Consider the following 18,479-nt stretch of genomic DNA (forward strand, 5'->3'; position numbering starts at 1 on the left):
TCTTTTAAATATGACATTATGCACCACCATAAGGACCAACAGCATACACACACAATTAAGCATAAGCACAAGCTTGTTACCTATCATGCATGGTGCGTGTAAGATCATTAACTTTGTGCCATCAATGTAAGCACGTCAGATTGGGCATTCCAAGCGATGAAAGAGATAGATATAGATCCTCATAACCCCATAAAATAAGTAGAATTTTGAAAAAAATAATGGGATATACATTTAACATTTTTATACAAAATTCTTTCATTTCATTTCCTTCCTTCTCACCTTATTCTATAAGTGGTTCATAAGTTTATTTTTTTCATTTTTTTTTCCACTCCACCTTTGCAAACAAATGGTGCACCGCACCTCACTCTCAAATAGACATAGGACATGAAGTCTAGATCCTCTACTTGTCAAGGTAGAATTTTGAGTTTCCCTCCCACCTTTGCACCACATGGTAGGAGGGGTTTACGTGAGGTTCACCAAAAGTTTCGTCTTTGATTCATCTTACGAGTACTCATAGGTGGGTCTTACCCTAATGCGTAGTAGAGAAGTGTAAGAAAAGCACGGGTTCTACAATGTATAGAAAATCCAAACTCCAACACCCGAGCTTCATGGAAGAGGACTTCACTTCTTGTAAAGAGAGCATGGAAAAGAATCTAGATGCCACATTATTTTTTTTTTGGATATGAGGTTCATCACCTCGGGCCAGTTTAGCGCAGCACGAACGCCACATTATTATACTATAAAACTTTATAATATAAGTGCCTCTTCTTATGTGACATGTCACATCATTTTATTTGACTGGTCCTTCATGATAGATACCATTTTCTGCATTGTCATTGGCGCTGACGATCTCATTCATCCTGTTGCTGCCATCGTGGACACCACTCCCATAAAATTAGATTTACGGTCAAAACGTAACATTCTTTCCTTTCGGGCGGGGCAAACTTCCGACTTCCGAGTTTCAGTCGACGATTTATAGAATGGAAGTTTAAGAAGGAACATAATCAGTGGCGGCAACCCAAAACTCAGAAACTCCTTCTCGCAACGGCCTCGCGATTCTCGCCCTCTTCAAGCTCTATAGTGTCTCTGGAATTCCCAATTCTCAGGAACCCTAATTCTAACTCTACTATTTCCCGCTTTTTCTTACTCGTGTAATGGGAAATGGAGCTTGAAGATATCGAAGCTATTCTGGAGAAGGTTTGGGACTTGCACGACAAGCTCAGCGATGCCATCCTCTCTATCTCGAGATCGCATTTCCTGAATTCCATCAAAACTCATAGGAATCCAGATGATGTCTTGTTTTCTCAAAGCTACGACAAGAAGACGACTGGTACCGATCGCAATGATGAACGCTTCGGCATTGTATTCGTGAAAGACTTTCAGGTCGACGACCAAGACGCTCTTGCGGAAGCTAAGAGCCTTAATTGCATTAGAACTGCGCTTGAGAACCTTGAAGACCAGCTTGAGTTATTTTATGTAAGTTCTTGAACTGTCTTTGTTGTGATTGGTTATCTTGGGTGTTTTTCCTGTTTATCGCTTTTCATTTCTCTTGTTCGCCTGAATGGATTTTTCTGGTTTGTTTTCCTACCTTGAAGGAATCTTTCTCAGTTCATTCTTGTGGTTAGATTATTCTATCTTTGAGGCTCAAGAATTGTAGCTTTCTCGTCATGTTTCATCCGAACAAACGTAGCTGTTTCTTGATAGTCCAAAACAAGACTGTGGCGGGAGCCCAGATGGTAAAATTTTGAACCAGTAGCTTCGTCGGTTGTTAACAGCTTAATAAAGCTATAATCGTAGAAATGATATGCTACATTGACACTAGTTTCTCCCCTTCTTTTAGGCAATACTGATTGTACCTCAAAATAGTATATACTTGTTAGTTTAGCTTGAAAATGATATCATAGACAAGCTAACCAAGAACATTCAAGATGTAAGGCTCATTGTGTATATATCATTTTGGTGGATGAGACAAAAGCAAGGATTAAAGCTAAGTTGGGATATGGAGAAGAAGAGAGGTTGGTGATTGAGATGATTCAACTCACTGTTGGTGCAGAAGTTCTTGTACAGCAACTTGAGTGATTAAAGATTCTTGAAAAGAAGTTAGAACTTGAACTATAACTTGAAAAGAGCTTTGAAGGACCACTTAGGCTTTGCATCTCAAGGCTTCAATTGGATCAATTGCCAATTCGACCAGCCTTGATCAGATACAGTACTTCTTTGAAGGTTTGTTTTATTCTTCTTGGTCGATTGTGGCTGTTCAACTTGAAGGTGCAAAAAAACCATAAAGTTTCTTATAGCTAAGGATCCCCCTGGAGTTAAGCTCAAATTGTACTGGGGTTGTCCCTCCTCAAGCTTGTTTTAGTCACAGCATCCTTTGTCCTCTTCCAAATTCATCAAGTTCTTCTTGAATGAGGGATTGGTGCAGTGGTTTAGCCTAGCTTAAACAGGCAAGACACTATATGGTGTCCCAGACCAAGAATTGGTCCAACTTCAAATTAGTTTATATATTTTCAGTTTCAGATATAGGAGTTGTGGGAGTTTTGAATTGTAGATTGCTACTTGTTTCTGTCTTATAGTCTATCTAGTAGACTTTTTTTCCTTTTCGCTACTAAATACTTAAATCTACCCAATAATGTGCATAATTAATGTTGAACAGAAATTGTTGGTTTGCACAATGTGAGTGTTTAATGGTTATGTAGCACTTCTTCCCTCCTGCAACTCTGAGACTATTCTTAGTTTTGCCTTCTCCACCACCGGTCCCCCACCAAAGATATTGGGTTTTTTACTTTGTCTTTATTATCGGTGCAGCATGAGTGCTGGCTGAAAGATTTTATTTTCTTATTCTTTCGTATATAGATTGATCCTGTTACCTCCCTGCTGGTGAGTTCTTCTGTTCTTCCTCTTCTACTTCTTCTGTTATCCTTATTCTTTCCCTGCATCTCTGTTTACTGATGCAGATATAACACCAAATTAGGTTCTTTTTCCTAGGAATCAGCCTAGGGTTAGGCCGTATGGGTACTGGGCCTTCATTGGATGGGCTTTCTTTTTATTTGGCCAACATACTGGACCTAAAACATGGGTAAACGAGTTGAGCACAAAAATTCAATATAATTTTGGTGACTATGGTACTGCAGGCCAAACTAGCCACTGGAATGCAATCATATCTGGACTGAGTGGCAGTCTAGTGGTGGTGAAGCTGTGCTTGAAGTGTGGTTGAATTCTGATGGTCAGAATGGAAGTTGTGAAGGTGAAGCTATAATGGAAGGATTAGGAATATGGATGAAAACAACTGTTGATCTGGTGGAGAAGGTGGATGGTATGCTCTAAATCCCTGCAGGGTTGGTGAAAGGAGAACTGAGTTGAGAAACTCAGATGTTGCAGCAACCAGCCAAGTTCCAGGGAGCAGCAAGCTTTACTCAAAGAGGGAAATAGCAATAGCAACAGCACTTTTGATGGAAGGGGATGATCTACAGGAGCCTTTGATGGTGCGATCAACAGTTGAGCACCTTAGATCTTCAGCAAAAGTGTAGTTGATTGGTGGATGAAGGGGAAAGAAGGGATAGGTGGATTAGGCCCACTTAGCCAAGGCTCACTCAGCTCTAGGGGTTTTGGTTTCATCAATGAGGATTCTTGACCCTTCATTGTCATTCTCTGATGAGGAAATTGGCAGTGCTCTAGTTACAATCAGAATACAAACTAACTTGCCTGGAATATAAGTACTTATTGAGAATTAAAAATATAGCATGACTAGGTTTCTAAAATAGAAACTAACAATGTAAATCTGAAAATAGAAACTAAACACAATTTGAAACCTCTTAGCATAGACAAATTTGATCAATTGTCTTCAGCTCCATGTTCTAATAATCTTCCACCAAGGCAAACAAAGGGGCTGTGACATTGTTTTAGTGAACGATGGGCTTCCTTTCTCCATGAGCTGTCCTACTTATTGGTGTCTCAAGACTCTCAACAAGCTTCTTAAAAATTAGATATTGAACAAAGTGACACTTCGCTGCAATATGTTTATTCCACTCAAAAAGAATAGATTGCTAGCAATGTATCCAGCAGCTGGACTTGGTACATCTTCATAGGAGTAGGAACAGGGCAACCTATTTCAAAAGGAAGATATTTGAGCGACATCCATTCTGCAGTACTATGAGCCATAGCTGTCTACTCAATTTCAACGCAATATTTAACAATGATGGTTTCTTCTTATTCTGCCATGTGACTAGATTACATCTGACAAAAGTACAATATCCAGTATTAGAATGATGATCATTGGCTGAACTCAATCAGCATCAAAATAAGCAACAAAACTTATGCAATACGTACAGGGTAAAAAAATAAGCCCTTTGCTAGGCCCCCCCTGTCAAATATCAAATAATATGAATATACCTCCCAAAGGGCATTTTAGGGAGATAGCATAAACAAGATAAAAAATGCTAAAATTGCAAAAAGAGAATGTCTGGCCTGGTTATTGTGAGATATATCAACTTCCCAATCTCCCAATCTAGCTCTTATATTGATGCACATCTTTTATAAGCTCACCATCAGCAAGCATCTGATGTGGATCCATATGAACAGCAGGAGGTATGTGCAGCTAGCAGCGTCACTAATAGATAAAACTAGTAGAGAAATAAACACTTTGTGAGCCATATGAAAACCAGAAATATCAGAATTTTATTTGTGATGAGAAGATCCAATAGTAGAGTCAAGTAGACTCCAGCATAAAGTCAATGCAAGGCTGGAATAAGAGAACCAGTAGTTGATTGTATTCCCAGAAGAAACAAATCAGCCAACCAATGCAGAGGAAAAACCAAGCAGCAGTAAATCCTTCCCCATGTATATTAAAATAATAAAGTGCAATGGGACAGAGAATAACCTTCATACTAAGTGCACCTTATTAAGTAGTAGAATAAGATATAAGTAACTTGCAAAACTGAACTACTCAGAGAATCTCAACACCATTATTTTCTATTCATATTTGGTTGGCTTTTGCTAATTATTTATGTACTGGTAATGTGCCCTTAGAATGCAGCGACTAGGATTTCCTGGGCCCATTTGCAGGATGTTGTTTCAGTAGAATCCCCTTATCAATCAATTTCGTGTCAGGAACCTCCCTGCTGCAGGTATCTATAAATTTCAGGAACCTCAGAGATCTTCTGAAGGACCCAGCGAAATACACAACCACCACCAACCCCCCCCCCCCCCACCCCCCAAAAAAAAAAAAAAAATTTACTGCATTTTTTCTTATGATCCTTGAGAGCTCTGGTGATCATATTCTTCCTTTTAACTCTGCATGTTTGAGTCACATCTGAATGCTGCTTGTAATATTATACTAGTACATTTTTTTTTGTTAGGTGGGCTGGGAGTGGTTAACTTGACTGGAAATTTTTTAGTTATTTTTATGGTGATGTGTTACTGCAATGAATGATACTCGTTAATATTTCTCCCCTTCTGCTTCTACTTGTTAATATCTTGATAGAAAAACAGACTTGCTTTATTTTTTTTTCCCTTTATGTTGTGATTTCCGAGGTGTATGCTATTAGTGCCTTGATGAATTTCTGAGTTGAACTATCACTAGTAGGCAGTTCTGGCTGTTGATTTAGTGTTACAATTGACTCTGGTTGTTCTGCACAGACTATACAGTCGCAGCAACAAACTGAAAGAGATGCTGCACTTGCACGTTTGGAGCAAAGCCGGACAGTCCTTGCAATGAGACTGGCTGATCACCATGGTAAAAGGTACAAAGTCATTGAAGAAGCTCTGGCTTTTGTTGGAAATGTAGAAAATGAAGGCCAATTTATCTCCCCAGAACATATATTTGGGTCAACTAGAAGCGAATTTGGTGAAAACATAGGCAATGAAGGGAAGAAGCCAAATTTTCTGATGCGGTTTCTGGCATCAGGTTTTAGCTTTGCCGGAAAATCCCTTAAACTAGAGAGGATGGGTGGACTATTGGGGAACGCTGCTCTGTTCACTGTTAGCATGCTTGCTTTACTACATCTCCATCAAGTAGCCTTCAAGAAAAATTTTGTGGTGGAGGTTCCAGAGATTCAGGAGAATTCCATTTACAGTAAAAGAAAGGAGAATTTTTCCCAGTTGGAGGGTCCGTCGCCTAGTAGTCATGTGAAGGATTTGGATGTGTTGGCAGCTAGGGGATAGGCTTTATTTTTGCAAGCTACACATATTTTCATGAAAGAATGTCCGTCTTTGCAATGAACAAATATCCATCTGGTGTATTTCTCTACTTTACCACTTAAATCCCAAATTTCTTATTCCCATTTTCATTTCTTTGCTGATACTAGCCCTGTAACTAAACCATAGAAACTGAACTTGGCTCTCTAACTGGATTCTGTGTGTTTGGAAAACATTTATCATCGGATATTTCACTGTAAGAATGGCAGCTTTAACAACTTGCATATTACTTACAGAGTCTCATGTAATCAATCCAGTGATATATTTTAATAAATTAAAGGGAAAATGCAGAGTATATTAACCAATTCAAGCACCTGTAACTCATTGAATCAAATTTACCAGGAAAATAAAATAAAATAGGAGGGCACAAATAATCCAATCCAGCTGTAACGCAGCCATCGTGGAAAAGAGAAGAGAAAAAAGGAAGGAAAGCAAAGAAGAGAAAGAATGTTGGATTAGAATTCCCACTTGTGTAAGACGACATAAAGGAATGCTACAGACTTGGAAAACCTAAGAAGGGAAACAATAATCAAAGAGACACGAGCACTTTCTATTGTCAACCCTTAGTGCTTTTCCTTTTCATTCATTCTCCACTTCTGGTTCTAATCAGGTTTGGGCTTGGGAAACTTTTTTGTAATCTTTGCTGGCTTCAACCCCTTTCAGATACCCAGGTCGACTTCGGCCAGCAAGTTAGTGGAGAATGTCAACAAATGGAAGCAACGGGTCAGCTAGGCTGAGCTGGGTTGGGCTGGTCAACTGGACCCACTCATGTGAATAAGCCTAAATTCTCAGAAAGTTTTATGTTTTGATACAAAGACTAACACAGAAGATTGTCTAATTGAAATATCCAAAAGCAGTGGCAGCAACATTTCCGCCATGACCCATGAAATAAAGCAACAGTTAGAACATCTATCTATCAGTTGATGAAACTCTAGGTGTTCTTATAGTCAATACTTTCCTTTTGTGTGAATTTTTTAGTAACTAATCGGACCTTGTATCGCTCAATATTATCTAATGAATATTTCTTAGTTTTAAAGACCCATATACAATCTATTGGTTTCTTTCCTTCAGACAACTCAACAAGGTCCCCAACATCATTATGTGCAATAGATTCCATTTCATTCTTCATAGTTTTCTATCACAAATCATATTTATAACTATTCATTGCTTGTGAAAACATTTCAAGATCTATCTCAGTAGTGGTATTGTAATTAGACTCTTATAGATGCACAACATAATTAGTTAGTATTGCTGATTTTCTAATCTTAATAGATCATACAAACATAACAGAGTATACATTCTACTTAATATTGAATTCAAGAACCTAACTAGTCATATTCTTAGTTTAACCATGCAGATGCGGGAGACAGGATAACGTACTTACCTCCAACCATGTAAACTTGTTTCTGGAAGTCGTTTGCGAATTCATCTGCGAGAAACGATGTTGGACCTTCTGATTAATGTTCATAAGGCGTTTAAAATATTATGCACCGCTAAAGAAAGCCTCATCTACATTTTAATTGAAAATTGTAAAAGTTTTGAGTCCTGACAGAACTAGCCAGCAACTTGAGAATGATTAACAAAAATTATTATTAGAGTCACAAAGACATCTTGAACTTGTCCAAACGTGGTAATCAATGGGAGCATCAAAAATCCAATTTTCAAATGAACATCTGCAACAAATTACAGGAGAAACCTAATATTGGAATTTGTCACATCATGAGACTACAAAGTATTCTGCAAGTTGCAAATAGAACTTTGATGTGTACTAAATTTCAGACGTAGTTGGGGTTTCTTGGTACAGACGCTCATGACTCGCAGCCACCCGCCACAGGAAAAAGCAGCCGGCAAGCATAACCTCAAGGATTTTTCCGGCGACCGCGAATAGAAGTCATGGACAAATTTCAATATTAGGTTTAGTGGGTTCCTTCTCTAACTTGTCGTAGATGTTCATTTGAGAATTTGATTTCAGATGCTCCCACTGATAACCACATTTGGACAAGTTGCTGGCTAGTTTTGTAGGATTCGAAACTTTCACAATTTTCAATTGGAATGTAAATGTGGGCTTTCTTAACAATGCATAATGCTTTAAACGCCTTTTGAACATCAATCAGAAGGTACATCATCAAGGTGTCCCTAGTGTTGATATTTTCTTTCAGTAATTGCAGCCCATTGATAATACAAAAATTCTTCTGTAGCTTCATTCTAATGGTAAAAAGAGAATGCTCCACCTACCACTTTTCTGTATCTTTCCCAAATGTTGAATTTTGTTAATACATTAAACGGGTTTTCAATCATTAGAAAAACGCTGCAATGCTTTTAACATGTCAAATTCATCACACACCAAAACAAACAAACATACAGGGCTTGGGCTTGTGAGAGAGGAAGCTTTAGTTTCCACCTAAGACTTGAAGATGAGTTGTAAGAGTTGAAGCTTCACATCCCTTCCCAGATCTTGTCGGGTCGGTCAAAGTAATAAATCGAACTGAGTCAACTCAGTGGGAAAAAGCAAGCACGGTAATGGGTTCGGGTCCCATCGTCACGTGAGGACATGATAATTTTCCCTCCAAACCCAGAATCCACGGACCGGATCACGCCAACCCGACCCCATGCATGCGGGCCCTAAACCGGCGGCGGCTGCTCCAACAAGTCGCTTTTAAAATCTTCTTTCAATTAAAAATGGTTACGTAATTATAACTGAACCATCCAAATAAAGGACGGAGCTAACGGTCCAATAATCAGACCATGGTCGGATTAAAATAAAAAATTTGGGTCCGACCGCCTGCAGCAGCTAGCTAAAGAGAATTAATAACCCACCCAACCCAACACATGTAGACGGATTCCACACCCCCATACACATTTCACGTGAGTCCCTCTCACTCACTCACTCGCACACACCATTTGAATTTTGAACCCCAATGGCATCTCCACAAAATCCCTCCCATTCTCTTACTTGCAAGATTTTTATGTCTCCTTCTTGGGGAAGGGAAGTTAGGTAATAGGGTGGGTCCCATGCATGCTGGCCCTGGATCATCAGCGTTATGGGTCCTCCTATCCATTCTTTTACTTTACTCTTCACAGACTCACCTTCCTTCCTTCCTTCCTTCATGGATCCTCATCTCAAATCTTCCTCCATCCAATTAAGTTGCTGTTCCATATGGTTACTAAGTCCGATTTGGTTCGACCGATTGAACCGGGTTAGACCACTTGGATTGCTTGAGGTCTAGAAAGTAATACGACATGGCTAAGGGGGGGGGCATATAATTAAGAAAAGTTGGATAAATATTAGCTATATAGTTGATATACTTCCATCCGTACTCCTACACCATACCATGCATAAAAAGCTTTATTAAAAAACAACCAGAGAGGATCATGAGGGAGACAGAGAGGTGGTGCAGTGATATGGGGTTGGTTTTAGTGTGTTAAGTTGAGAATGAGAAGCCAAGGCCCAAATATATAGGGATGGGGACCACGCCACTTGCTCCCTGCCCTCTGCGCTGATGGATATTTCTGTTGTTTTGTTGTGTTCTCCTGCTGGAATTCAACTTTGAAGGTTAGGTTACAGTCGTGTCGTATCTGTAGAAGCCAAATGCCTAGTTGCAGAGCTCTGAAACTAACTTAGCAACTAATCACCAACATTCTTGTTTTTTATTCACTTTTTTTCTTCTTTCTTTCTTTCTTTCTTTCTTTTAATTTATATAATAATATATATAAACATATACATACATATGAGTATGTAGAGTGTTTTCTGCAAATTTTGTCTATTTGTCCAAACTCGCCTGACCTGGGTTCATTAGTTTATATCAGAAGAGCCTTTCAATACTACTTACTTAATTTCAAACGAATTAAGAATCTTAGGAAAGCTTAGCTTGTCGATCTCTTGGTGAAAAACTTAATTTTAGCTTTACTGAGACCATGGGAGCCGGTCTGGTTCTTATAATTACTGAGATAGAGGAAGTGGTGGATGGATATGAAACTACAAATAATAATATGGATCGAATTGACAGGGTAAAACCTCATTACACTATAATATAAAATTACCTCATTGGTTGGTAACAGTGACATCGACCTGTCATTGGTCACGGATGGGAGAGAATAGAATTAAATTAAATTGCCACTTTGAAATGTATAAATAACAAGTTGGTCTTTTTGATGTACACAATTACACATGGCCCTCTGAGAGGTGCAGGTGCAGGTGCCACGCTTCTGGAAATTAAACACTTGTCAGAGTTACTTATACTGCTACACCTACGACATATCAATAGAAATTGAAGAAAGAATGAGAAAAGTAGAAAGAGAGAAGTTTCAGAAATGGCAAAGAGATCGATGTGCAACACAATCATTCGATGATGATTTTTCAGGATCACCCTTTGTCGGTCACTGCCACTAAAAACATAAGGCCCAACACTCACTCTGGACTCTCCCAAGGACTCTCTGATCAAGCTGCAACTTGTAAGTTGTGACTCTCATTATATATATATATAGAGAGAGAGAGAGAGAGAGACTACTTGGCCCTGATCCTTCTTCCCTTCCCTTCTTCTGCCATGTTTGTGTTTTCAACACCATTATATTAATTATAACAACCCTACACCACTTCCTTGCATTTTACACTAACCCATTTTCTTAGTTTATAATACATCCTAATGAATATCTTCCACGTGGTCATTTAGACCCCTATGATTGGATAGTGTTGCTGCAATACCTAGTTCGACCTTCGATCGAGAATGCCTGCAAAAATGTGCTCGACAGGATTGATCGAGTAACACTTTCGACACTCAAGTTAGTCGAATTCTCAACCTTGGAACAAAGAAAGCATGCATGTTGTAACAAGCTAGTTGAATCAATTCTTAGAAGACCAACCTCTTTAAGGGTGGATGCATGGGTATTTGTAGTTGAAATTATCTGAGCCATGCGGTCACTGAACTCCTAAATTGAGTCTTATCCTTAAAGAGAGATAGGGAGAGTTTGACTAGCATAGTGATTGTTGAGTTCGACCGGAACTCCAAAAGCAATCCAAACTTCCTGACTTGATTAGGATTCCTATACCTAATTTTAAAGGAGTCAGTTCAAAAGGTAAACATCACTGGGCAAAACTATCATGGGTTGTTCCTGATTGAACTGCATTGAACTTGGTCAGTCTTTATCAACTTAGTCCAACAGAATTTATTGGTATCAAATGGAAAATAACGACCAACAACAATCAGACACGTAAGAAGGGATCCCTTTGTTGTGTCATATCCATGTATATAGATGATCCAAGAGAATAGAGATAACTAGTACGTCTGACTCTAAGAGGACATAATTATTGTTCCAATATAACATTCCCTTCCTTTTACATAGTTTTGATAGCTTAATACTAATTTTAGTATCTAAGTTTCTTGTTTTGCTCAAAATAGTAAATGAGAAACCATATATAAATAAATGTTGAGTAATACTTACTCTTCTAGCAGAGGTAGCATGCGTTTCCCGCTCTCTGCTTGTTACCCCACACTTGATGTGCTCATCCACATCCATCATGCTCATGCCATGTTGGGTTATGGAGGATCTTTTAGCAATTTTGACATCAGTTACCTTTGTCATCAACTAACTTTTTTTTTTATTTTAAATTTTGAAAGGAGAATAATAAATAAATAATTTATTAATTTTAATGAGGATAAGATTGTAATCCAACAGCATGCAAGGCTTATCCCCCATCCATCTACAAGCCACAAAGCTGCATAGGAGACCACCTTTGGCTTCTTTTTAGACCAAAACATGAATGGAAAACCAAACAGACCAAAAGCTACCTCGTAGCCCCTCCTCCCTCTTCCCTCCTCCCTCCGCGTGTGTTTCTAAATTCTAAAGAGCTTTCACACGGAGGGAGGAAAACATTACATTGATGAAAAAGGATTAAAATGTCATTATATTTTATTCTCTTTTATTACCAACAAAACACCTTTCTCCGCCCGCCCCGACCGACCAACCAACCCAGACCCACTCACACACTGTTGGTCCGGGTGTGAACCGCTTCTTTTTTTGAAACTCGTGCCTCCGGTGCCGTTCCGTGGAAAAAAAATCTCGATTTTTTCCCCAAAGAAACAACCTTAAATCACGCCACCTCGTGCTCTTGGGACCGAAATGAGTCTAAAGAAGAAGAAAGGGAAGAAAAAAAAAATGAAATATAAACATTTAAAATTGAAAACTCATATTATCATTTATCAACGCAAAATTACATTTCTCTCTGTGAAGTGGCTCCATACTTAAAAAAGAAAATAAATTATAAAAAAAAAAAAAAAAAAAAAAACTCTTCAACAAAGACAAAAAATAAAGTAGCTGATCTTGGTTCCCGCCGTTCCAAAATCTGCCGATGAATCGGCAAGCTTACGACGGAAAACCGAGTCAAAAGCGTTTTTTCAGTTTCAGAGAGCAACGAGAGGATCGGCAGCGAATATGTCGCCTATCTCTTGAAAGAAATCGTCTACGTGCCATGGTGGCGAGTTTCCGATTCCGGTTCCGATATCCTCGTTCGAACCGAGAAACATGTCGCCGCCGAAGTCCATATTGAAGAAGTTGTCCGGCAAGCTTAAGTCTTCGAAAAGCTCCAACTCCGGCGCCGGCATATCGTAATCCATCAAGTTGTTTAGGAATGGTGTATCTTCTGTGGATGACAAGAACGTTTCTTCTTCGACTTTCACACCACTCACACTTGTACAGTTGTTGCTTTCTCTGCTACTGCTGCAAACAGTTACAGGAGGCACAGGTTCAGAGAAAAGAGGAGCTTCTTCTTTGACTTGTTTAAAAGGTTCCTGCCGATTTTGGAACTGGGAATCCTCAGTTGAAGAAGAAGAAGAACGGAAACGGAGAACAGAAGTCGGAGATGAGAGATTGTGAGGTGATTGTGATTCCTCTCCTGAATCATAACTGGAAGAGGTGGCCGCCGTAGTAGTCGTCGTCACTACTACTTCTGGCTTTGGTTTAGGTGCCGTAGTGGTAGTGGAACTGCCATTGCCGAAGTTGGTTAAGGCATCAGGACCTCGTAATTGAATCGCTGCATTGTCGTAAACCAAAGCTGCTTCTTCTGCAGTTTCAAAAGTACCAAGCCATACCCTAACCCGTCTGGCCGGATCTCGAATCTCAGCGGCCCATTTTCCCCATGGTCGTTGTCGTACGCCACGGAACTTCTTGTTGCCGTTGTTGGTGACCGAGAGCTTAACTGACCGGCGGGCGGCCTGAGTCTCTGCAGAGACTGTTGTTGTTCTTTTCTTACCATTCCTTACGGATCTGTTGGTCCAAGGTACGGTGGCGCTGATATCAGGCCTAGAACAATGCTCGATGCTGATCTCATTGATGTACTTCTTCACGCGGTGGCGACAAAACAGCGCATCCTCTTCGTCGCTGGATGAGTCTGTGGCGTCGGCATCGGTAACCGAGATTCTCACCACTCTTGGACCAGTAGAGGCACCTGACTCCGATTGATTTCTAGACCTTAGGGAGGATGGCTTGGCGAGCTTCTTAACGACATGACGGTGTTCCGTGTATTTGATTGGAGAGAAAACACTTTGTTCCATTTTGAACCAATAGATTTCAATATCTCTGGTTCTTCTTCTATTCACGCATTGAAAGAACTGACTCAGTAGTGGAGAAATGAAAGGCAACTCAGTAAAGAACTGAAATGAAAGGCAAACAAGAAGAAGGGAAGAAAAAGGATAGATTCCTTTACTGAATCGTCCACACGAGGAGAGGAGAGGAGAGAATAAAGAGGATAAAGAAAGAAAGGTAAAGGATTTCTAAAGATGAGAAATCAGAGATTGACGGATTAAATAATAATGAGAAATTTCAAGGAAACACTTGCAATGTTTCTTCCACAGAGAGAAAGTAGACAACACACAAGTTGTTGGAAACAAAGAGGGGGAAAAAAGGCCAACCGGAACTGAAGAAGAATACTGAGAAAGAGATGAGCAAATGGTGGAGAAATTTCGAAGAAAGTAAACAGTTCCTTGAAAAAAGGGACCTGAAAACTTCCTTTACCGGGAAAAAGGAAACGAATAACTGTCAAGAAAGAAAGAATCACAATAGCCGTTGGCCACTTGAGCAGCAAAACTTACTATGTTTAGCAATATCTCCTCCGTGAAGGATTCAAAGCCTTTGATCGTTCCCGGCAAAAACACAGTAGCTTATGAATGGGGATTGAAGAAACTCACACAGAGACACAGGAGCAAAGCAATCGTTCCTTGTTGCAGATCGAAAACGAGTGAGTGAGTGAGTGAGAGAGTTAAAAGAGATTTCGTTTATATAGGGAGCAGAAGAGTGTTGTAGAGTTGAAACTTTGTAAGGAGAGATTTGAACTCGAAGATGAGAGACTAAGCAGGTTTGTTGCGGTGGCACCGATATCCCTGTTATATAGGATCCAAAAAAATTAATTTATTTTTATTTTTGAAATTTAAAATGTTTTTCAGTTATAATTTTTCAAAATTAATTTTTTAGTGCAGGTGGAGAGGGGTGGAGAGGACTCGGCAAGTCATATGTCAGGTACACCACACATACACACACACTTGCTAGGAGGAGGACAGCACGAGTTCAGGCTCAGCCTCAGCGGAAAACCAAAGATTCCGGTAACGACGACCCGCCGCATCCGGATGAAAAGCAGGAAAGAGAAGAATGGGCCCACACTAAAGATGTGTCGACAAAGAAGGTGTGCCATTCGTGATGACTAGGCAGAATTCGGGTCCTTGGAATCCGAGATTCAGATCACGTGACAATGAGACTCTCTCTGTGTGTGTGGGTTCTCTCTCTCTCTCTCTCTCTCTCTCTCTCTGTTTCCAGTTTCTACACTAAATATTCAGTCAAATCGTTGGGTTACCGACACCATTAATAAGTTAAAACTACTTTAATCCTCTTATTATTCTACCCCACATCGTGTTAATTCCGAAACCGGTCGATTTCGAATCGACCGGTCTAAAGAGGGTTAATTTGGTCATTTAAATTCTCACGTGATTTTTTATCTTTGAATTTAACAGCTAAGAATTACGTGGCACGGGTAAAACCTTGGATTTGGTGCCCTCTGAGGCCTGAGCTGAGGGTTAAAAGAAAATTAAAATAAAATAGATGGAATTGTACGGGTGAGAATAGTTCATAGAGTGAAGAGTGAAGAGACAAAAGAGTGAAGAAGAGGAGTCCCCACTCCTCCCCAGGCTCCCACTTGGGTGGGTGGGCCCGTTTATAGCGCATATCAAGGAGGGATGGTGATTGGTGAGGTTTTCTTCACCAGATATTCTACTTCTTCTCTAACGAACTGTTTTGGTACGGTGAAGCGTCGGCTATGGCTTTACACTGTTCAAAATGTTGCGACGCGACTCGACTCTCGGACTCTCGGGTAACGAATTTATGATTAGTTGGGGGCCTCTTACGTGAAATGTACGGTTCTGATTTCATGTGTCAAATCACATCAGTGTTTTTAATTTATTTTTTAAAATATATAATACTAATAATATTAAAAGAAAAGAAAAGAAAAGAAAAGGAGAAAGAAATCATGGAAGTTGCAAGATTTGTACTGTTACTTGGGCGCTACTCAACGACATGTACGAAGCCGGTCTGGTCCAATTGCATCTTTGTCTACGAATAATTATACCATTTTTTGACGTGATATCCAAAGACATTTCCAATGTCACCATGGTATGATTTTTCTATTGATACGCGTCACAAAAGGTAAGGGTAAAATGGTCATTCAGCCCAATATGGTCAACTTGTGACACATTATAGGATGTATGAAATGAACGAACTCTCTTTGAGACACATAAATGAAATGATCTACTGGTCATCCTATGTATAGATCCAATTTGTTTGAGATTTTAAACTTAGAATTAGCTGGGCTAGCTTCATTCATAAAACATGCAAAGCTGAAGCAAGATCTGCAACCAATAAGAGAAAATATCCCACAAAGTTTTTCCAACTATAGACTAAACTTTCTTAGTTAGAAAATTTGTAACATTCTTAAAATTCCTACAAATACGGCCAAAAGAACAAGAAACAAAATAGCCCAATAAATTCTTAATGTTCTACACAAAAGTTGCAAATTGTCAAATTTTACTAACACTTCGTCAATCCATTTTCTTAGTACATAAAAGAGTCTGTGTGTTAGACCTGATGCCTCTATATAAAGAATGTCGTCAAACTCAGTCGACTTTGTTTTTACAATGCTAAGACCTATTTCGTCAAATAAGCTATGGTAGTTCTGAAACATTTTAACCATACATATGCTCATAAAAAGCCATCAAACCTATGGTCATGGCTGAGTTTAATAAGAATATACATAGCTATTTGACTAATTAGATTCTATTTTTTGGATGACTAGTTTTCACAAATTATTTTCTGGAGCACAATATATAATTTAACACTAAATCAGCGTGCTCTTCTATGATGCTTATCATAGAATACATTTATAATAATATATAATATAGAACTTCAAATGGAATGCCAACATCAAAATCTAATTGTTTGAAGAATTTTAAAATACATGTTTTGCTAGAAAGATACAGATAAATACATGGCAAGCCATAACACAAAAAGGACCACTATAATTGATGTGTGCCCAATGCAACCTATGGTCGCCAACCCAAAGAGTGGAAGAAAAAAAATGAGACAAGTTGCCTTTTTTTTTTGTTGGATCTAAAGTTCATTTAGACTAGCTTACACGCATCTTGAGTAATCCTCAAGAGAGTTTTATATAATTAATATAGACGAGGTTTCGCCCCTGGCCTGAGGGGATTCGAACTCTGACCTCCTATGGAGAAACGTTTACACGCATCTTGAGTAATCCTCAAGAGAGTTTTATATAATTAATATAGGCGAGGTTTCGCCCCTGGCCTGAGGGGATTCGAACTCTGACCTCCTATGGAGAAACGTTGGTCTTTTTGCCAACTCCACCCTACGAGGTTAGAGAAGTTGGCCTTTTTTTTTTGGTTTGCCTACCCCCGTTTATTAACCTATGGTTCGACCCGCGTCGCACACCTGGCTGTGGTGGTCTCCTAGCAAGGATTTTTTGCATCCACAAGGATTCGATACTGGAACCTTGCTTAAGCGAACCAAGCTGCTTACCACTTTAACCAAACCCCGTTGATAAGAAAGTTGGCTTTAGTTCATAGAAAATTAAGCTGGCCAATTATAAGGTCATGTATATATTAAATTTTATTTATAAAAAAATATATATTGAATTTTAACATATTTTGATTGGATTTTAACAAGATTGAACAACGTGTGACACTCCGAAGTCAAGGGGGAAAATAGAGTAACAAATTAATCATATAAATATAGTGGATGAAAATACTATAAAATAAGGGCAAATTATGTATAGACCCTTGAATTTACTATCAATTGCATCTACTACCATTAAAAAAAATCAATAACAAATACCTTCTCACTATTAGTATCATCATTTAGCTTTACCATTTAACAGAAAGGAGGTATTTGATTGATGTCTTTTTAAGAGTAAAATATATAATTGACTGTAGATTCAGGGGACCTATATATATAAAATTAATTTTGATTAACATATAATTGGTTGAAAATTGGGAAACCAAAGGTTGAATTATGACGTGAACCAGAGTGGTAGTGATATCATCTCGGTTCTATGGTTTTTGTGAATCTTACGACTTAATTTTTCAAAAATATGATATGAAATTCGAAGTAGAGATACTAATTCAAAGAACATGCAGGGTTGAACTATTATTTAAAATTTTTAATTCGTAATTATTAAGGAGGGTGTATCTGAAAATTAAATTTATATATTTTTAGAAGAAAAAAAATTTACTGGTCCCTCATGACTTGCTTGGTGGGGATCCAAATGATTGATTAGTAGTTAAAGTGTCTCACTCTTACATGTTCACTAAGTAATTGTACGTATATGAGTAGATGACAGCAGGAGAGTATGGTATCCAGGTAATTATTAATTAATATAAATACAAAAATAAATACACCAACTATTAATTAATTAAAATTAAGACACTGTTTAACAACTAACAAAAAAGAAATTAGACCATATAATCCGGCATTTTAGTCGCTACTCGGTTTTGGAATCTTTATTTATTGTTTTATACCACTTTCTTGTCTGTCCCTTTTGACTCGTTAATACCGAAATAAAAGGAAATAGTTGGAAGTACGTCAAGCGTCGTCGTATATGCATACATGTACACATACGATTTCTTTATACGAAACTAATACGTTTTTTTTTTTTTTTTTTTTGGGGGGGTTTGGAAGTTGGGCCCAGGAGGTCATGAGATCGATTCTCACGCGACGACGCCGTGATACGG

At 38.7% G+C, this 18,479-nt stretch overlaps 2 protein-coding genes across 2 annotated transcripts; one reads left to right on the forward strand and one right to left on the reverse strand.

Moving 5' to 3' along the window:
* The first annotated feature begins 1,155 nt into the window (after positions 1 to 1,155).
* PDV1 (plastid division1) lies at positions 1,156 to 6,673 on the forward strand. Its single transcript, XM_089160023.1, has 2 exons — positions 1,156 to 1,476; positions 5,638 to 6,673. Exons 1-2 carry the CDS (start codon positions 1,162 to 1,164, stop codon positions 6,160 to 6,162), a joined length of 840 nt encoding a protein of 279 aa, XP_089016149.1. The 5' UTR covers positions 1,156 to 1,161; the 3' UTR covers positions 6,163 to 6,673.
* Positions 6,674 to 12,340: 5,667 nt separating this feature from the next.
* Positions 12,341 to 14,527, reverse strand: LOC149014172 (ethylene-responsive transcription factor CRF2-like). Its single transcript, XM_089158707.1, has one exon. It carries the CDS (start codon positions 13,740 to 13,742, stop codon positions 12,594 to 12,596), a length of 1,149 nt encoding a protein of 382 aa, XP_089014833.1. The 5' UTR covers positions 13,743 to 14,527; the 3' UTR covers positions 12,341 to 12,593.
* Between the last annotated feature and the right edge of the window lie 3,952 nt (positions 14,528 to 18,479).

This window comes from Hakea prostrata, chromosome 6 (genome assembly GCF_041222555.1).
Source record: "Hakea prostrata isolate BN-2017 chromosome 6, UWA_Hpros_2, whole genome shotgun sequence".
Classification (NCBI taxonomy): Eukaryota; Viridiplantae; Streptophyta; class Magnoliopsida; order Proteales; family Proteaceae; genus Hakea; species Hakea prostrata.